This window comes from Piliocolobus tephrosceles, chromosome 2, assembly GCF_002776525.5.
Source record: "Piliocolobus tephrosceles isolate RC106 chromosome 2, ASM277652v3, whole genome shotgun sequence".
Lineage (NCBI taxonomy): Eukaryota > Metazoa > Chordata > Mammalia > Primates > Cercopithecidae > Piliocolobus > Piliocolobus tephrosceles.
In genome coordinates, this window is record NC_045435.1 from 175168077 (window position 1) to 175190834 (window position 22758).

At 34.4% G+C, this 22758-nt stretch overlaps 1 protein-coding gene across 3 annotated transcripts in view; it reads right to left on the bottom strand.

Moving 5' to 3' along the window:
• Window positions 1-19737, bottom strand: part of LOC111550120 (schwannomin-interacting protein 1) — a 633181-nt gene extending 613444 nt beyond the window's left edge. For 2 of the 3 annotated variants that reach the window (XM_023223383.1, XM_023223381.1), the window contains exon 1: window positions 19098-19734. In XM_023223383.1, coding sequence (XP_023079151.1) covers window positions 19098-19160 — 63 coding nt within the window. In that variant the 5' untranslated portion in view covers window positions 19161-19734. Of the gene's footprint in view, window positions 1-19097 lie in introns of all 3 variants that reach the window. The other variant, XM_023223380.1, reaches the window with a different exon arrangement.
• Between the last annotated feature and the right edge of the window lie 3021 nt (window positions 19738-22758).

Consider the following 22758-nt stretch of genomic DNA (forward strand, 5'->3'; position numbering starts at 1 on the left):
AAAAAAAAAAAAAAGAAAAGAAACCCTATATACATCCCATGATTCCCTAAAACAAAACCAAAAAAGTATGATGCCAATATCCAGAAATCTTTGTACATTGTATGATGATATATAAATCAAAAAGAAATTGAAAATAAAGCAAAACTGAAATATGGATAATGTAGTAGAGAAACTGATTACATATTAAAAGTTATTTTAGTTATTTAACCAGCATGCATATTCCAGTCATTGCTGCAAGCACTTGACAATCACTAACCTCTCAGTCCTCATGACATTCTTATGAGGGATGTACTACCTTGAATGCTGAGTTCTACTTTCTGGGTTCCCCTCCTCTCTTAGATCTCAGCAAAGTAATTGCTCCCTTTCTTGATAGTTATTTCATGCCCCCTTTTAAAGCACTGTCATCCTAATGTCTTTATATTAAATAACTTGCAACACAAAGAACACATATCACTTATAATGAAAAATAAAGTATTTGTCTCATTTAACTAGCCAACTAACCAAAATTGTTTACTTCACCAAGCTATAAATTCAACATTTTTATTTCTCTGAAAAAAATTAAATGTATAAAATAGAACGTTGCAATGAGCCCTCATGTATTCATCATTATGCAGATTTTAGCTATTAAGATTTTCTTATACTTTACATCTCTTTCTCTGCCTTCCCTCCTCTCTCTTTGCCTGTCTTCCTCCTGTCTCTTTTTCTTTCTCTTCCTCTTTCTCAACTATCTTTAAAATAAATGCCAGATCTCAGGTTATTTTACCTCTAGAATTTCAATATCTATCTCTAAAATAACATGGAAGTTTTCTTCAATTATTATGGCCTATGTTGTCATCAATACAAGTAAGAAGAGGACTAACGGTATTTTGTTACTATCTAATACTAAACTTTTTCTAATTGTCTCAGTTTGTTTGAGTCAGAAGCCAAACAAAGCCCACATACTGTATTTGGTTGTTACATCCTTTAAATCTCATTTAATGTAGAGTAGCTTCCTCTTTCTTCTTTTTTAAAAATAATTTTATTTTTCATCCCATTGATTTTTTTGAAGAACCCAAGTCAATTGTCTCACAGAATATGACACATTCAGTTTTTCAGTTGGCTTCTTTAAGTTGTCATTTAACTTGATCCTTCACCTGCCATATTTCCTATAGTGGAAGTTAGCCACAAAGACTTGATTAGATTTGGATTCTATTATTTTTACAGAGATATGTCCTGTGGTGATGCTGTGTACTTTGGGTTGAATTACAGCAAGAAGATACACTCTTACTGATGCTGAGATTGATGAATAAGTGGGTTCAGGTGATGACAATCTGATGTGTCCTTGGTATAATTTCCCATCAGCCTTTCATCTTGTGGCTTCATCCATTCATGATTGTCTTAGATTATAATCTATTATTTCACTGGGGTTGCAAAATTGTGATTTTCTAATCATTTCACTTTTCCTATATTTATTGCCTGGAACTTTGTAAAGCAGAAATTTATCTTATTAGCTAGGTTTATTTGGTTGCCCAAAATATAGTTCATGCTGGAGAAACTTAATATACACTTAATTTTTTCATATTAATCACATATTTTTAGAGTAATTAGTGTTGTTCTACTTATTACCGTCATGTCCAATAATTTCTCTTTTTATAGTTTTATTATAAACACACGGGCTTTTACATATTCTGTTTCCAATAATTGCATTCATTATCTTTTTATGCCCAAATAGTTTCATCTTTGGCCAGAAAAGCCTCTGTGTACTTTCACACAACTCTATTGGTCTTTGGAATCTTCCTTGTGTATTTTGTATTTTTTTGTCTGAAACCTGGAATCAGCCGCCCCTCTAAGTAATTCTGGTTTTTACAGACTGGAATAGTATTTGGAGACCACAAACTAGGTGCACTCATTTCTGTTGTGTTGTTTCTTTTATGCTTTTTCATGGAAAATAACTAAGAATATACATTTTTTAAATAAAAATAAAATTTTATGCTTATATTTCTATTTTATATTTAATAATGCAGAATTTTACATAATTTTTTGGCTTTATACTGAATTTCTTTTCCCATATCTAAAAATCTTAATTCCTTACAACAGTAAGATAATTACTTGCATTATGTAAATTATAAATTAAAACACTGTAAAATAATTACAATATAGTAATACCAATATCACTATTGAGTAAAGTTTAAGATTTCCTTATAGTTCTGTATTCCCTTACATAATATTCTTTTAAAGAATGTTTTTCTTTAAAATATTTTACAAGTAGAGAGAATATTAGTTCCCAAAGTCATCTGAAATAATTTTTTTCTTTTTGTGGTTATGGCACAAACAACTAGATTCATTTGTTTTCATTAATTGATTGTTTTTAGAGATGGCCTTATTTTGTTTTTTATTTGGTTTTCTTCTATGAATATATTTACCTTGTTCCAAGTTCAAAACTTTAAAGCCAGATATATTCAAAGAGGTTTAATTTTCATCACTGCCCACTTTGCTATGCTTCCTCTGTCCACATATAGGTAAACACTTTTTGTTAGTTTTGTTAGTTTGTTAGGTTTTCCTTTTGTTGTTTCTTTTTTGGCAAACAAAAACATGCAAGTACAGACACTTATTACCATCTCCTTCCTGCCGTTCATACACGAAAAGTAGAATACTGTATATACCTTTCTGACTCTTTCTTTTGTTCTTTCAATAATACATCCCAAAGATCACTTTGTATGAGTAAATTAAGATATTCTTCACTCCTTTTTATAGCTATATAATATTGTGTTATGTTTTATCCACCTTTTTTTAGTTGTCTTCAATGGAAAGGCATTACTTAGTTCCCCATTACCAATGTCATCTTCTTAGTCTGTAGATAAAAAGTTTGTTTGACAAACATAGCCTCATGCCCCATATTTGGTGTTAGGAGGCAATTGCTTAGTATAGCTTCATTGGGTGCAGCAGGATCTTTTCTTACCCACTGGTCCTCTGGCATTCTACTCTAGTGGAGTATAAAAAAGACCACAGTGCTATTTGTGAATGTTCCCAAGATTTTCCCTCTCTCTTACCCTTCCCGTGTAAGCATGTTGAAATGTGTCACCACGTTGAAACCTGCCACCAGCACTTATTTCCTCTCCTGTTGTTTCCTGAGGACTGCAGCATCTGGTGGATCCTCTGATTCATTTGTTAAAGAAATGTTTATGGAGTATCAACCCTTTGGCAGACCCTGAGCATTCACAGAAACTAGGTATGGTTCTTGCCCTCATAGGGTTTTAATGGAAAGACAAACAATATAAACAAGTACAATAGTTTAATTAAAGAATGATAAATTGTGATAAGCCAGATAAAGGAAAAACACTAGGATGCAGTTTGAGAAAATAATGGTAGTTGTGAAGAACTTCTACAAGGAGCTGCCACTTAATACTCAAATCATGAGGAAGAGGTTGCCAGGTGAAGAAGGAAAACATTCCAAACACAAGGACTGTGATATGCAAACCTCTAAGGCAAGAAATAATAAATAAATAAATAAATAAATAAATAAATAAATAAATAAATAAATAAATAAATAAAAAGAGCTTTATGTGTTCGATGAACTGATAGGCTGGTGTGGCTGAGGCAATATGAAGAGACAATGACCAGATCACATAAGTCTTTGGAGTTAGGATACGGCAAGGAATTTGGATTTTACATAAAGGGAAATTTGATGCTACTGAAATAAGCAGGTAATATTAATGCAGTTTAAGTTTTAATAAGTTCACACTGGGTGCTTTATGGAGACTGGATTAGAGCAGGCAGGAAACTCAGCATAGGAGGCTATGGTAGTGATGAAGGTGAGAGATGATGGTGGTTTAGGCCAGGGTGTTGGCAATGGTGATGAGGAAAAGTTACATATTTAAGATACATTCTTGAAGATAAACTCAACAAGACTTGGTGGTTGATTAGATGTAAATGGAAAAGATGAAATGGTGGTAAAGAAAGGAAGGAGAGAAGAATGAATTCCAGCATTTCTCTTGATCAGCTCAGTGTTGACTTACTGGCATAGGGAAGATAGAGGAGAAGAAAGTTATTAATGTGACTAAAGAAAGCTGGTGTGGTGTGTGGAGCATGGGGAGGGAGCAAAAAAAATCTGACTACCTTCACCACAATCAGAACATTCCCATTTGCCTTGCCAGTTCAGATTTTGAGGTTGCTTTGTTCATGAGCTAAAGCATGTGTTCTCAATGTTGTCCACCTTTGTTGATTATTTCTTTCTTTCCTTTTCTTTTCTTTTTTTTTTTTTTTTTTTTTTTTTTTTTTTTTTTTTTTTTTTTTTTTGGAGACAGAGTTTCACTCTTGTTGCCCAGGCTGGCACAATCTCGGCTCAACACAACCTCCGCCTCCGAGGTTCAAGTGATTCTCTTGCCTCCGCCTTCCTGAGTAGCTGGGATTACAGGCAAGTGCCACCACGCCTGGCTAATATTGTATTTTTAGTGGAGATGGGTTTTCCCCATGCTGGTCAGGCTGGTCTTGAACTCCCAACCTCAGATATCTGTCTGCCTCGGTCTCCCAAAGTGCTGGGATTATAGGCACCTTCATTGATTCTATTGTCAGTGCACATGCCTCTAAGATCCTAGCAAAAGGTTGTCAGTCATCTGTGATTTCGATGGTAATATTCATTTTCATTTTTTACTGTGGCCTTATAGGTATGCTAATGGAGAATTAGAAGCAGTTGCATGAGGGGATACTAGCTAGGCATCATTTTCAATTAGAAATATGTTATTTATTTTTTAAAAATTATATTGCTAAAAGTAACTTTATTCATGTGTAGGAGTATAGCTGAGAGTGTGGTTGTCTTTGATTTATTCTTTATAGCCTGCACATAGACTGTCCTTCAGACTCACAGCGCAGAGGGAATAATACTGGACTTGAACTTGTATGACATGATTTTACAGTTTTATTTCATGTGGTATATCTCAAAGTGGTACTGAGAAGATCAAGTCAGACACCATATGTCACCTCTGGCACATCAATACATTTCTTCTTCTCTTTCTCATCTTTTCCTTACTTTTATCAAGCAGGTATATTATGTTCTGAAAGAAATCAAGAAAAATCTCAAGAAATTGATATCATACATGAAGCTCTGTTTTGAACCCTACAGAAAACAGTTTAATATTTTCTTTTATTTTCTTATTTTAGTTTGAAAAACATTTGTTTATTAATAGTATAGGCATCAGAGCATGGAAGTTAAGATCCAGCATGCTGAGCTGTCTGCCTTTTAGCTTCACTTGCTACTCTCCAATAGTCAGAAACAGTTACTTAGCATCTCTGTGACCCAGATTCTTCACCTGTAAAATGAGAATAATTACAGTTCCTATTTTATAGGATTGCTATGATGATAAAAGGACTTAAAGGAGTCAGTATATGTAAGACACTTAGAAGAACACTTAACATATACCAATGCAGTACAAATTTTAGCTATTATAATTATCGTGTGCTAGACAGTCATTTAAAATAGAATGTTGTTTATTCTCCAATCATAACATAAAAATAAAACTATATTGTCATTAAAATGTTCGTCAACACAAATTACTAAAAGATAATAAAGCAATAATCATGGAATACTTCAATGAACCGTTAAGAGTCAACAATTTTATACCCAGCCCAGCTAAAATTCAGGCACAAGTGCCCAAAAAACACATTATCTGATATGCAAGTATATAAAGTATTTTTGTCTGTATCAAAAATTGAAATAAAAATAAATATAAGAATAGAAAAATATAGTATAAACAATAGTTTAAAATCCTTATACTATATATAAGAATCAATTCAAAATGGATTAAAAACTTAAGTATAAAACTTAAAACTATTAAAACAAGGGAATATAACCTAGGAGATATCATTCTGAACCTAGGACCTGGCAAAAATTTCATGACGAAGATGCCAAAAACAATTGCAACAAAAACAAAAATTGACAAATGAGACCGAATTAAACTAAAGAGCTTTGGCACAGCAAAAGAAACTATCACCAGAGTAAACAGACAACCTACAGAATGGGAGAAAATATCTGCAAAGTATGCATCCAACAAAGATTGATTCTAATATCCAGAATCTATAAAGAATTTAAACAAACCATCATGCAGAAAAAGACCCCATTAAAAAGTGGGCAAAGGACATGAACAGACACTTTTCAAAAGAAGACATATGTGGCCAACAAGCATATGAAAAAATGCTGCATCACTAATCATTAGAGCAATGTAAATCAAAACCACAATAAGATACCATCTCATACCTCTCTGAATGATCATTATTAAAAAGTCAAAAAATAACAGGTGCTGGTAAGGTTGCAGAGAAAAGGGAACACTTACACACTGCTGGTAGAAATATACATTGGTTCAGCCATTACAGAAATCAGTTTGGCCATTTCTCAAAGAACTCTAAGCAGAATTACCATTCTACCCAACAATCCTATTATTAGGTATATACCCAAAGGTATACAAATCATTCTGCCATAAAGATATATGCACATATATGTTAATCACAGCGCTATTCACAACAGCAAAAACATAGAGTCAACCTAAATGCCTGTCAATGGTAGACTGGATAAAGAAAATGTGGTACATATACACCATGGAATACTAAACAGCCATAAAAAATAATGAAATCATGTCTTTTGCAGCAACATGGATGTAGCTAGAGGCCATTATCCTAAGTGAAGTAACACAGGAACAGAAAACCAAACACCACACGTTCTCACTTATAAGTGGGAGCTAAATGATGAGAACACATGGACACAAAGAAAGGAACAACAGACACCAGGGCCTACTTGAAACTGGAGGGAGGAAGAAGGATGAGCATCAAGAAACTAACTTATCAAGTACTGTGCTTATTACCTGGGTGGCAAAATAGTTTATATACCAAACCCCCATGACATGCAATTTACCTATATTACAACAAACCTGCACATTTACCCCTGAACTTAAAGTAAAAAATGCATGAATAAATGCAATGAATAAAATATACACTAAATCTAAGTAATTGTTGTTAAAAGATCACAAAACAATGTATATGTCAAAAAATAGTTCTTGAAAGACAAGTATTAAATATAAATAAAAGAGATATAGAAACAACAAACTGAGAAGTGAAAAGGAGAATAATGAGATAGGGGAGAAATCAAAGAGAATAGGAAATGCATCTATCCTGGTTTCTATTGTATTCCCAATGCTAGGTCAATGCCCAGCAAGGAGTAGGTCCTCAACAAATGTTTATTGAATGAGTGCACATTCACTCAAAATATTGCAAAAGGATAAATTAACATGAAATTTTAGTTTTTATTATTAAAACCAGATACACACATTAGTATTACACATCTGTAATTAACTACCAACCAGAGTAAAAATTGAATGTTAATATTCCAATTTGAGATGATAAATAAAATATAACTGATAAGAGAAAAAAACAGCAATGAAATATGAGAAACACAAAACAAAAGAGATCAAACTTAATAATAGTTTGTTCGTATGTTATTAAAATGAGCTCTTGATTAGTGAAAACAACTTGTGTTTATGTTTAAAACAAAATTCAGCTACATACTGCTTATGAAATGATCAGTTAAAATAACTCAGAAATGTTGAGAATAAGTTTTGTAACTGTTATCTATCAGTTATCTGTTATCTATCAGGGAATAGATATCTATCTATCCGTTATCTATCAGGGAATCCCTATTATCTACCAGGAAAACAAAAAATAAAGTAGGGATAAAGAATGTGAATATTTGACTAATTAGTTAACGTGGGAACTCTTTGTACCTTAAAAAGAAAGATCAGAAACTCTTTTCAAGGATCAGTGGAATGTAGGATTATTATATTTGTATATGAAACTAAAAAACAATCCCTATGCAAATACCCCAAAGTAAAAATTGTAAAGGCCATCTTTGATGGCTTCAATTTAACAAAATAAGAAATTATTGTCTTACTATTTCACATTTTTAGAATGGTCACTAAATAAAAATTTTAAATGCTTTTATAATAGTTGAGTCATAGGAAAAAATATGTAATTATAAAATCTTTACAATATAAAGAAAATGAGGATACTGCTTATTAGATTGATAACACAATTGAATTAGAACAAATTCAAAAACCTAACTTTGTTATTAAAATATTAATTCATCAAAACAAATAAATTATGCATTAAACTGAAGAAAAAATAAATGGAACAATAAAAATACACCTAAAGTTGGCCAGGCCTGGTGGCTCGAGCCTATAATCCCAACACTTTGGGAGGCTGAGGCAAGCAGATCATCTGAGGTCATCAGTTCAAGACTAGCCTGGCCAATATGATGAAAACCCATCTCTACTAAAGAAAAAAAAAAAAAATACAAAAATTATCTGAGTGTGGTGGTGTACACCTGTAATCCCAGCTACCCAGAAGGCTGAGGTAGGAAAATCGCTTTAACCCTGGAAGCAGAGGTTGCAGTGAGCTGAGATCGCACCACTGCACTCCATTCTGAGCAACAGAGTAAGACTCCATCTCAACAAAACAAAACAAAACACCTAAAGTTAACAGGCAAAGTAAATATTACATTAAAATACCAAAATGTATTAATTAGAAAATACAGAATTGATTAACACAATAGCTGATTGTTACAAAATTTCAATTAACAAAATTATAAATATTAAAAGTAATAAAGGAGTATGCAGAGAAAAATTTTAAACAAAATATGATCATCTCAAGATATTCACTGATATATCTTGGAAAGTAAGTACCAGAATTTACTTATGATATTGTAGAAAACCTGAATATCTAATAACCATGGAAGAAATGAAAATGTTATTTTAAAATATGTATAAGAAAAGACATTGTGGCTGAACAGTTTTATTAAGAATTTTTTTCAAACTTTCAAGGAACATGTAATTACTATGCTATATAAAATTAGAAACCAAAGGAAAATCTAGGAAGCTTTTCATTTTATGAAGCTTTCATAGCCCTGATTCAAATTTGAGAGAAATACAAACTACAGGTGAATTTCGTTTTATAAGCAGAGATGTAAAAACTTAAATAACATACCATAAAATAAAAATTAAAAGCAACGTATAAAGAACTACACGTTAAAACCAAACAGCAATACCACAATGCAAGAAGAGACCATAACTCATCGCATCAACTATGGATAATAAGACAACCTATGTTGCTTAGGTTGAATTTTCTAATCAATACAATAAGACTTTTGGAAATGAAGAGGCAATTTAGTATTATTTGCAGTTGAGAAAATTACATGGTTAACAACCTCGAAAGAATCAACTAAAAAAATTCTGAAGTGCTATTAAGAGATTTTAATAAGTTGAAAAGATACAAATCAATACGACAAAAAGCCATTGCTTCCTATATTCTAGTAATAACCAGTTAGAGGTGGAAAAAAAGGAAAGAAATAGCCGGGCATGGTGACTCATGCCGAGACTGCACCACTGCACTCCAGCCTGGGCAACAAGAGCGAAACTCCGTCTTAAAAAAAAGAAAAAAAGAAAGAAGGAAATAATCCGTAATCCATTTGTATAGGAATAATCATAGTAAGTAAAGTGAAAAAAAATATGCCGGGCATGGTGGTCCATGCCTGTAATCCCAGCACTTTGGGAGGCCAAGGCGGGCGGCAGATCACCTGAGGTCAGGGGTTCGAGACCATCCTGGCTAACATGGTGAAACCTCATCTCTACTGAAAATACAAAAATTAGCCAGGCATGGTGGCATGGGCCTGTAATCCCAGCTACTCAGGAAGCTGAGGCAGGAGAATCACTTGAACCCAGGAAGCAGAGGTTGCAGTCAGCTGAGATCATACCACTGCACTCCAGCCTGAGCAACAGAGTAAGACTCCATCTCAAAAAAAAAATAAAAAACATAAAACATATAAAATGAAATTTCAAATCTTTTCTGATATCTATATCTATTCATGTTCTTATGCATATTTATGTCAATATTTATTTATCTACACAGTGTTCCTAGATGGTAAGAACAAATTTGCAAAGGTATCAGTTCTTATATTAGTTTACAGATTTGATGCAATTGCTATTAAAGTCTCTAAATAATCTCATAAGTATACAATTGTAAAGTTCATCTGGAATGAGTCTGACCATCCAAGAACATGAAAATATATGAAGTGGAGAATTCTCTACTAAATATTAAAATTCATCATATAAATGTAATATTTAAGACAGTAAAATACAGGTACTAGAATAGACATGTGAAACCAGGAAGGTAGTTCAGAAAGAGATTCTAATGGATTTATTTTTAACATATGGTAAAGATTCCTGAGCACCATTTACTGAGTCCTTTGTTCTCTCTTACAAACTAGTAGTGGTGTTCAGTACTAGTACTAGTACTCAGTAATGGTGTTCTCTACTAGTTTGTAGCAGAGAGCAAAGGACTCAATAAATGGTGCTCAAGTAAAGGGTTAACTACTTGGAATAAAGTAAGACTATTATTTCTCATTATGCCATACACCAAAATTTCAATGAACTTAAGACAAATGATAAAGTTGAAACCAGTTTTCAAAAAACACAAAAATATATAGGTGAATGGGATACTTGGTTTTGTTTCCAAAAATATATTTAAAATTCTAAAGATTGAAATATGCAATCTAGGAAAATATATCCCACATATATGAATGGAAAAAATAATGTATAATAATATTTAACACATAAAATCTCAGTAAAACAATAGACATTTCACAGAATAAGTCAACATTGCCACAAAATGTGAAAATGTTAAACCTCAACAATTAAAAAGAAATTCAGGTTTTAAACACAGGCCACTTTCAATAACAGAACTAGCACAACAGTTCTAGGAATGTAAGAATATATATCAATATCCTTAAAAATTTTATATAAATTTTTTTATACTTATAGTAATCTCTTGTAAGGAAACAAAAATGTGAAAATATATAAACACCCTCAATGTTGACATTGATAACTATAGTGGCATAATTCAATAAGTTATACGTCTATGTGATTTAATCTTACTCATTCACATTGTACTATAAAACTTTGAGAAATTTTAATGACACAGAAATTAAAATGTTGAGTTTTTAAAAGCACAGTTAAAAATGTTGAAAATATGTTTAAGAGGTATTTTATATATATTCATATTCATACCATACACATTTTGGAAACTCCAAGGAAATTCCCTGAAATGTTAATAGTGGTCTTTGTTTGATTAATGGTGAGATATATTTTCTAACATTTCATATTTTCTAAAATGAATATAGATATATATTACAATGATAAATGAATAAGCATTGCTATAAAATGAGACAGAGAATATTACAATGTAGTTTAGAAACAATGTCATTCAAAATGTTTCTACTGAAAAAAAAGTAACCGTCCATTATTGATAGATTTCATTTATACAGAAACCTCATTTCCTATCAGTTTTTGATAAATTAGTGATCATTGTACTTTGCTCTAAAATGTAAATAGCTCCCTTCTTCCACTGACAAAGCACAGATTTGTTGGTCTTCATGAAAATATAAAATGTATATACATTAAGAAGTGTAAGCATATTCATTCAAAACTATACTTTTTAGCTCTTGACACTGAAAATTAATCATCTTTTAATATATGAAGCATATTATTTTAAAAATATATGTGCATATGTGTTTTAGGCACATATGTGGAATCCTATGTATTTTTCTTGTCCAAATAAAGTAAACCATTTAGAACCTTTCAGGGTAATTATGATCATATAGCTTAAACATCAATTACAGGGAATGAATAAATGTTTCCCCAGATACTAGCAGGTTTTCCCGCCTTTCTCTTCCTTCCAAAATCCCAAAATGAAGTTCCAAGAGGATGTATTTCTCTTTCCTAGCTTCTAATTAGCCCAGTCTTTGGTTTAGTTGTTAAAGGTGACTTTTGCATAACCAATAGCTCTCTTTCAAAAAAGACTGATGTGGGAGATTGTGAAAGATCTACAAAGGTCCCATCACCTTTAGTAGGGTCCATCCGAGCACCCAAACAGAAGCCTCCCAGCCATGATTACCCCACATGTCACATAGGGAATGTATTTAACACATGCAATCATGGATTACTCCCTTCCCATCATCCTTTTTCTACTGGCACAAGTCAGAGGTGCTGTTCCAAGTGGAAAATGTGGGTTTACACAGCAATTTAGAGTGTGCATTGCTTTTTTGTTTGTAGGACACTGGAAGATAGGCCTGGCACAGTTCATCCTTCGCAAGTGCTTAATGCCATCCCTGGGGACAGGAATATCACAAGCCTACAAAAACACAGCTTTTAGCTGCTTGGTGTTGAAAATTTCAGGCAAAATTCCAAAAGCCCTCAAATCTAATGCTGAGTCGACAAAGTGCCAAAACCTCTCTGGCATTAAATTTCCACTCTTTATTTTCCCCCTTCAGGTTAACAGCTTGTGAAAATAATAATGTGATAATGCCACCCTGTGTTCCAAATATCTCGAAGCACGATCTTGTTAAGCTTTGGTGTCCCTTTGAGACTAATGTGAATTGAGCTGACTTACTCATTTTACAGATGAGAAAACCCCCCCAGGAGATGAGTCAAATGTCTGGGTGATGGCCCTGCAGACTTACCATGTAGGTCCCAGGTCTAAATTAAATTCTCCAAACAAGGCCAAGTGTTGTAGGAAAGGACCTGAAAAGCTCAGCTAACATCAAAAAGGGCCAAAGAAAGATTCATAGAGGTTACTAGGCAGGCTAGGGTAATAAACTGGTGAAAGTGGTGAAAACACATATTCCAGGAGGGGCAACAAGGCATAGTCTAAGCATAGCAATAAAGCACAGGCTAAGTGTGTGGCCAACTGGGATCAACGAGAATCACCATGGTCATTAGTAGATCTAATGTGACATCAGGGGCGGCTTACAACATCAGGGACACTGGATTTTGGCTTTTTTTAGTTTATCTGAGACTCTCTCATAATTACAGAATACACTGCTTTGCATATTACAGTAAGGAACAGAACTGTATCCCCCATTATAGAAGTAATTCCCTTCCCTGAATTCTAGCAATCAGGCCTGAATGCATAATCTAAACCAGTCAATGGCATGGCCCAGTTCAGGACTTTGAATCTGGAAGAAGTGTCTCAGAAAAGTGAGGGGTATTTTTGAACTGCGTAGCCATTGCATCCAATGTACTGTGAGGCCAACAGCATTCCAATAATGTTGTCTCTTGTGTGTGCCTTTCCGTGGGTTCTTCTTTTTCTGAGCCTGATTCTCCAGCCTACCTGTCAATTTAGTGAGCTATCTGTTGTGTTTGTAATAAATTATTTTTCAGCTTAAATTACCTAGGGTCAAGTTTGCAACCTGGAAGACTGAAATTAGCAATGGTCGAGGCTGCAGTAAAATTAACATCAAGCATATCTAGCAGGCTATACCAGGTTTATAGCAACAGGAACTGTGGGTTTGGAGAAAGAAGTCTTCCCATAGTAGAACAGAAGCCCAGGTATGGCAGAAAGTACTAAGTGCTCTAAAATCTATTTTATTTTCTTATTTCTATGTAACCTGTAGGATATTTCCCAGTCTCCCCTGCAGTTAGGTATGGCATGTGTATTAGTCCATTTTCATACTGCTATGAAGAAATATCTGAGACTGGGCAATTTATAAAGAAAAAGAGGTTTAATGAAATTAACGGTTTCACCTGGCTGGGGAGGCCTCACAATCATAGCAGAAGATGAAGGAGGAGCAAAGGCACATCTTACATGGTGGCAGGCAAGAGCATGTGTGCAGGGAAACTGCCCTGTATAAAACCATCAGATCTCATGAGACTTGTTCACTATCATGAGAACAGCACAGGAAAAACCTGCTCCCATGATTCAATTACCCCCCAGTGGGTCCTTCTCATGACACATGGGGATTATAGGAGCTGCAATTCAAGGTGAGATTTGGGTGGGGACACAGACCAACCATATCAGCATGTGACTGGGTTCAGTCAAAAGAATGTGAGTTGAGTGAGGTGTGCCTCTTTCAGAATGGGCCCACGAGAACCTCCCACACGTGCCCTTTTTCCTTTCTATTTTGCTAGAAGGGAGACAACTGGAGGGTGGTCTTGAAAGCCACGTGTTGAAGATGGCATAGCTCCCACCATCCTGGGTTCTCTGAATGACTATATGAAGAAGGCTCACCCCACTGTATCGCTTCGCCTTTCACTACTGATGCCTAATCAGGAAATAAAAACTGCTGTTTGGGAGCTATTATACTTTGGGGGATCCCTTTGTTACAGCATAGCCTAGATTCACCATGTATGATAAATTAATCAAGCAAAGATTCAAGTTCAGAGCAGGGCCAGTAGCTACGCTGACTTGATGTTGACCCCTTGAATTGATGGTCTACAGTTTCAGAATTTCTCCCAATTTATAAAAGAACAGACGACAATTGGAACAGAATCTTTAAAGGTGTATGATGCAGATATAGCTACACAGGTTGAAAGGATACAGGCAAAAGAGCAAAAAAGCTCATTAGAGATTTGATAGTCCTAAATAGAATCATAGAATTGATTAGGGATCAATAAATTCTAAATTTTTCATTTCTTTTTCATGCATTGTAGTATCTCTATGCTAGGGATAATGAAAAGATAAATTATAACTCCAGTTCTGCTTTTTTCTCCTTTAACCTAGTTTTCCCTTTTCAGATAGATCCAAGTGATGCATCTTACTCTCCCTCCTGGGATTTTTTCAACTCCTAAGGTTTAAAATAAAACCCACCTGGGGTTTTATTTCCCAGTTTTCCCCTTTCTTACTCCTTTTCAAGTGGGTGGTTTCTCAAGGAGTGCAGGGAGAATTAATCATCTCAGTTCTTTTAATCACAAGGGTATGTACCCAATACATATTTGTTGAATGAAGAAATTATTGTTTTCTTTTTTTAATGAGACAACACTGCACTGATGACTCTTATCCATGTCTAAGTTGGAAAAGACCTTAGAGATCACATAGACCTTCTGCTACATATGCACACACGCCATTAGGGAGTCCCCTTCTATAGCATCTTTTATGTGGGTCATCCAGTGTGACTCATATTTCTGGTGATGAGAAGCTCAATGCTTTATTCCTATACCATTGAAAAATAGCTCTGTCCTTTTTTTGTTTCTTTTTCTTTTGAGACGGAGTTTCACTCTTATCATCCAGGCTAGAGTGCAATGGCATGATCTCGGCTCATTGCAACCTCCACCTAGTGGGTTCAAGCGATTTGCCTGCCTCAGTCTGTAGCTGGGATTACAGGCACCTGCCACCACACTCAGCTAATTTTTGTATTTTTAGTAGGGACAGGGTTTCATCACTTTGGCCAGGCTGGTCTCGAACTTCTGACCTCAGGTGATCTGCCCACCTCGGCCTCCCAAAGTGCTGGGATTACAGTCATGAGCCACTGCACCAGCCTGTAATTATTTTTTAAAAATTTCTCCATAAATCTTTCACTGATCGGTCAGTGTTGAGGTCCCTTACAAGTCACATATTCTGATAGAAATCCCTTGCCCAGGGATCAGTAAATTGGTTGCTATCTCCAAATTATCATTCCATTCACAAGTCTTTATCTTCTCCACCAAGACATCAGAAAAAATCTTCAAAAGTCCAGATACAATGCTTGTATTTATATTTCTAGGAATCTCAACGAAAATTAAACATAAGCAAATTTGTAAGAATTGCTCTAAGGCACCGAAGCTTTATATTCTTTCATATGTACTGTCACATCATTAGGCTGAGTCTGTCTTTGACTGCTTTTAAAAATGGATATTTACTATGTCATGGGTAGTCAGTGTACATGCTTTCTATACCAACATTGTATTCTACACAGTACAGTTCCATCAGTTTCAAAGCACACAAAATGAAACCCAAAGTGGAGAAGCGGGGTTTTATTTCCTGCCATTGTTGTGCACAGGTGTCAGAGATCGAGCACTAAAACAGCATTCTAGAGAAGCATGCTACTTAGGTCAATCCAGAATGTTGGATTCAAAATGTGTATTGCATCAAGATGGGTCTTATTAATGGAGTCAGGGACTGTGTGATGTAGCGTGTCAACTCCAGAAGTGTAGATGAGATGGTGTCAAAAATCCAAGAAGAGAGTCAAAATTACAGGACAAATTAGCCAAGATGGAAGTGGCCTGACTTCACCCTAGGACTGGCTGCCTGGATGTGTACTTGTTCTTTACATGCTCCAACTTAAGTTTACTTATGGGGGAGAGTAAAATCCAGAGGGACTGGAATTTGAAAGATTAGTTAAAGTGAGAAAAGCATCATATCCAGACATTTCTATTTGGATAATATTCTCAGACTTTCAGCTATGTGTATATCTTCCATGAAAAGTCCCTAAGCTCTTTTTCAGTTCTCTGGAAAATGTAAGATTATTCCATCATTTCTTGTAATACTTAATGTAAATCTCAAATCAGTCAGGTCATATCTAGTTAGGTCCATCAAGTAATATAAAGTAGGAATGTGCCTTGCAAATACAATTGGGACAGAGAAAGGAACAACAGTAAAACATAGTAACTGAGGACAAAAATCACTTCATAGAAAGTTTTATGCTGAATCATGATTCTATAGTGATTCTCTGGGATTCTAGGGTACCTCTCTTGAGCCTCTAATGTCCACTGAGCCCCTTAGAGTGTTAGAAACATACTAAAACAAGCCTAGAACCCATTTGGAATCAATCAGCATCCTGCTCGCTGAAATAACCCCAAGGATCCCTATGTCCCTCTAAGAAGCTACCATTTAGGATCTTCTTGCAACACATTCCAGTTTCAGGCTCTTCCCTACTGGAACTGCTCCTGTTGGGACTGTAGCTAGAGGAGCTGCTTCTACAGGAATATGTGATGTAGACTGATGCAACAGAGATGAGTCTGAATACCTTGGATGTAAGAACTATTTCCAAGATCAACTAATCTTTCTTAGTGCCAAAAAGGGTTAAAATCAGCAGTAAAAACCACACCTGCCAATTAACTGCCTCTATATTCAGCCACCTTGTAAAGCATCCTAACTAGGGTGGCTTTCATAAATAAATATGCCCCTACATTCTTTGTAGCCAAAGGTTATAAATCCCTTGCAAGGGTGGGTGGACCACAGTAAAGAGATCTGGGAGCATATTTTTACATTGGCAAGAAAAGCAAAATGTCACTCAACTAAATTTAAGATTGTTCACATACATCTGCTACCACCAGAATGTTATTTAAAAGGAAAGAAAGAAAGAAAAAGAAATGTGAATATCTAATAGTTTAGCTCTGAACATTTTTCTACTGTTCAGGTTACTGTTTCAATAATGATTGAAAGGCTATCAAAACAGAAGCAAACATGTGTTTGTAGTTTGTCGTACAGCAACAATTTCTGGTTAAATAAATACATAGGCAATGATATCTCAACTACAGAAAAGTGTGTGTGCTGGATAACTGTAGTTATAAATATATCACTAAAATGTTTGCAAAAAAAGCAGCAAATATAAAATTTTACATTCTGACAATATCATAAATGAATCACATCATTCAGAGAGACAGAGACAAAGATCAAATAAATTTCTGAATCAGGTACATCTCCTCTGGACACCATTTCAGAGCAAGCAGATGCATTTTATGACATGAATCTTGGATTCTTCTGGATTAGAATGTATAATTTAATAAGCCAGAATGATTTGTCCAAAGTTCATCAGGGGCTGGAAATGGATACAGTTTACCATAAGGGAACAATTTAAGTTTAAAATCACAGAGGCACATGCAATAGTGTGTGAAAAGTCCTACTTACCTATTAACCAAAGCAGAATAATAAAATTTGGGGAAATGAAACTTAAAATAACTGAAATCATAAATCTACCTTTCATTCTTTTCAAAAACTAAGGCCTTTTAAATACTGACATCAATTACAGAAATTATCAGTAGATCTATTGAGGAAAGATGACAAAAATGTATACCAAGGTCTCCTTTACATAAAATTGTTACATCCTCTAAAATTCTGAACTTCATACACTGTCAAAATGTAAGTACCATTTATCCCAAAATCAAATGCCAAATTACTGAAGAGTTAAGAAGCAACAGTAATTCACTTGAAAATTATCCATAACAGAAATAATCCATTATATTTGAATTAGAGGTAGAGCTGAGTAAATTGCATTTACCACTAGTTTTTAAAAATGAAGAAAACTCCTAAGGGAAATACATTTTATAATACAATAATATAAATATATATGTTTATGAGGTTTTAAAATAAATGATTCTGCATAAATAAATGTTCCAAACCACATTTAAGTGGCCTGAGAAAAGAATCATGATTTGTTAAAGTTACTTTTTAATGACAATATGTTCTCTTAGAAAAAAAATTGAATAGTTAATCAAAATATCTGTTGGGGTCATTCTGGGTAGTAACTCAAAGTATTATTTCTTTGTTGGTTGTGTCATATCATAATAACATAGAACTACACCTTTGATAGTCTTAAAGATGGAGTTAAAAGATGTTTCTGAAGAAACCGTATTTTTTTATTTCTTGTTTGAACATTTAAATTGAACATTTTAAAACTAATTATTTTCAATAATGCTAAAAGTACTATTTCAATGGCCCATATATAATTTTATAAATGTGCTTATTATTTCTACTTATAATAAACTGCCACTCTATACATTTCATACCAATAAATTTGAAATTTTTAAGTCATCAAATACCTCCCATGTACTGACATTAGAATACCTAGACATTCGTTCTTTTGGTAACTGAAAGTATAATCTAAAGTGAAAAAGTTTAACACTGACCTTCCCAAACTGTACAAATCAGGAACTACTTTCCAAAGGAGGCTTGTGCATACAAAGGCCAACAGATTGTACATTTGGAACTATTTATATGTGTATATTAAAATGCTATTTCCAAAGCCATTGTTTTGTCCACTGCAATGCGATTAGTTTTGGTGTACTAACAAAAAAGAACACCCAAACTTAGATTCTCAAAATTCAAAGCATCAAATATCCACATACTAATTATGTAATGAGAAAGTATTTTTTTCAAATGAATACTCTGATATATTTTAAATGCTTAATTCTGAATTTAAAAATGTAATGAAGGCCATCAGCTTTTATAGCTTAAATTTAACCTGACTCAGTTCGACTTTGAAGTTTTCTCTCTTCATATGTACAAATATGATACACCTAAAATAGATGGCAGACATTTGTAAAACTTACACTGTCGGAGTGCTTGCCCTGGTCACAATCCCACGTTGCAGCACGCTGCGCGGACCTCTCCATGGTGCTGAAGAGTTACTCTTGCCCATTTGAGAGGGAAGAGTTGTTTATTCAAATTGGCTTTGAAAGAAATCCGTAAAGGGTCACCTGGGTTAGCTAGTAAAGTTATCTAAAAAATTTCTGTAACACACACTAAATAGGTGATGCGTTTGCCTTTCAGTTATCCACCACCATGCTCAAGCAGCTCAAAGTAGATTTTGGAGCAGAAATCTTCAAGTACTGGCAAAAAAGAGCGAGAGCTTTTCGGGAGATGAAGTTTGCTGATTTTTGCCAGTGTTCTTCAAATTGATGAAACACACAGAGAAGACAAGGCTACTCGGAGAACAGAGGATTCCAGAAAAGTTCTTGATCTTAATGCAGAAAAGAAGATCCCATTAGTCCAAAGCAGCCAATTCACTTCATGCTATCATCTGATCTACTTTTTGATTAAATATAATACAATAAAATAGAGTTAAGAATTCCACAAGGCACTGCACACACCATATAAACAGGTCTGCCTCGTTCTAGCCACAGCCTCGGTCTGCTGAAGATTATCACAGCAGAAATCAGGCTCTGTGGCTTTCACAGATTATCTCTTTCTGAGGCTGAAACACATAAAGAGCCACATGACACCCAATGATGTCATCTCTAAAGCAGGTCACAGTTGCTGCTGTATGTAGATAAAGTCCTTCTACTGAAGTATTTAGCATAGTGATTTTCTTGAAAATCTACTTGCATTAGATAGCATGGTCTTCTATGAAAATACTTAACCCTATCAATACAGTGCCATGAAGAGAAAATCAATTTGCTGCTCATATGTGAGATAAGTCTCCCTTTAAGCTAAATCAGCTTCTAGTGCTGCTTTAAAAAATGAATAACTGCAATTAATTTGTGGTAAATATAGTGAAGAAGGGCTTTTCCCTGGAGAAGCTGCTGTGGGAACTAGAGGGTCTCTAAGGATACAGAATCTACTTCTAAAACACCTCTCAGAATATTTAGCATGTCCAAAAATTATTTTTTAATTCAATCCATAAAGATTGCAAAATAAAAATTACGGCAACCGTCTTCAACTTCTAACAACAGTTTATGTAATAAAATTAAAAAACTACATAAACAGAAAAACATCTTACTATCTCTGAAATGATTGGGGTATATTTTCAAGTGTTGATTAAAGAAAAACTTTCTTTAACTCACTATTTTTAGATGTTTTTCAGCTCTGAATAAAGTAAAAATAGAAAATTAGCTATATTGTTACTAATCTGTACACCTAACTGGTAATTGATAGTACACATATTCTTTTAAAGAATGTTTAAATGAGCAATGTCCATGACCATTCTTTGCAACATATTTTTCTCTTTCTATTTAGTTATGTGCCATAATTATGATTTTCAGTCATAATTGTCATTTCTGCCAATTAATAAATTATCTAATCCCCTTTCATGCCAACTAAATAATTCTTATAGCCCAAGTGAAGAATAACTTGAAACTAATCTAATCAGTGCTTATTAAATGTATTCTTCCCTTAAGGCCAAGTACATCAAACAAAAGCAGCTTTCCTTGAAGAGCATAGTATTCTGTCATATTTTTGAGAAAGAACCATAAATCTGAGGAGAAAACAATTTTCCACACAACCAGTGCCACTGAACAAATTCTATTAAAGCAATGGTGATTGTTCTGGCATCTCATCAGGAAAATATTGCCTCACCAGCTTCTCACAGCATATCTATATAATGCTAAAATACCCAAATAAAAATTGAGAAAAAAATGGATTACCTAAATGTTCTGATCCACTTAGGTTTCCTAAATAAATTAGATAATTTTGTTCAATTTCTACAGCTTAGTGTTTTCTACACTTTAATAACGATGAAGATTATCTAGGGCATTTTTAAAAATTAAAAGTCCCTGTAATCCCAGCACTTTGGGAGGCCAAGGCAGGTGGATCACGAGGTCAGGAGTTCAAGACCAGCCTGGCCAAGATGGTGAACCCCTGTCTCTACTAATAATACAAAAATTAGCCAGGCATGATGGTGGGTGCCTGTAATCCCAGCTTCTCAGGAGGCTGAGGCAGAAGAATCGCTTGAACCCGGGAAGCGGAGGTTGCAGTGAGCTGAGATCACACCACTACACTACAGCCTGGGGAACAGAGTGAGACTCTGTCTAAAAAAAAAAAAACATTAAAAGTCCCAAGCTGCTTCTCAGATATTCTGGCATGATAGATCTGTTGTGGTTCTGGAATCTGCATTTCTTTAAAAAAAAGTTCCAAAAGTAATTATTATTTGGAAAACACTAATTAATATAATATATAAAATCACATAAAAATCAAACTGAATAAAAAGTATTTGTGATTCTTAAAATGATTAAAAAAAAAAAGCCCAATTTTTGCTCCCTGAAGTATCCAGTGTTAGGCACCCCCTTCTCATTTTCTCATGTTTCTGTAAGAAAGCATTTTCCTAAAGACTCCCAGCCTCTGATTTCCATCCTTTTCTCCTCTCAACAAAGGTGGAAGGAGTTACACTGATTGGAGGACTAGGCAAAGGAACTGGGTTTCTACAGCTCAGGATCATCCTCCCTCCATCTCTGTGTGGGATCCAGCTCCCTGCAAAGGATTCACTCTGGCTTGCCCTGTAGCTGAGACTGGTTAAGTTTCTCTCATTCCAAAGTTCAACAGTAAGAGGTCAAATGTTGCCACAGTCAGAGTTACACCCTCAAATCCAGCTTTGACAGGAAATAAAGTTGAGATTTTGATCTCCTTCTGCCTAAATCTCTTATTTCTGAAAATAAGTTTCTAAATCAAGAAGGGAAACTGAGTTATGTATTGACTTTCTAAAACTCCATCTTCTAGTACTATTGTTTTGTTGACTAGATTTGTTTTTTATATAAACCCTATGAGCCAGTTAATGCAACAAGTTTTATCTGTGAACTAACTTAATAAAATTTTCATTTGCATAACACAGCTGTATAGATACAGACCTACAAAAAGGACATGTTGTGTGTAAAACTTTCATTGGAAGTTTTATGAAATGCATTGTTCAACTCATTAATTGAATTGTTGAGCCACTTAGAGGAAAATTGGAGTTATTGGAATTTTTCTTTAACACCTAGTAACTCTAGGATAATGTTTCCCAAAATGTGTTCCATGGATCCATTAAGTCCAGTAAGATGTGACTCATTTCAGGTTACATGCTCAAAGAAGCATAGAAAATGTGAAAACAATACAGCCTTCCTGCAGAATCAAAATGTGTATAAACTTTAAAAGTCTCAAAGAAGTTGTAAAGTAAATAAATTGACTCATTTTACCTCTCTTCCAATTAACATTTACCAATGTCCTATAAAAATAATATTTCAGGTGCCACATTCAGAGAAATTCTGCTCTAGAAGATGTTTCAGCAGTAAGATTTTTGTTAATAATAGCACCTAAACCTTCTATATAATTAATCAATTAATAGTTATTATTGCCTGTAAGTTATCAACAGCTCTGTTACAAGAATTGTCAACCATGACTGAGGAATTTATAAATTCTGCAAGGGCAGAGGTTGTGTTTCTTTTGGTGATCATTGTATTCCCAGTACTTGGCAAAGGTCTGGCACACAGTAGACATTCAAATAGTTGTGGAATGAGTGAA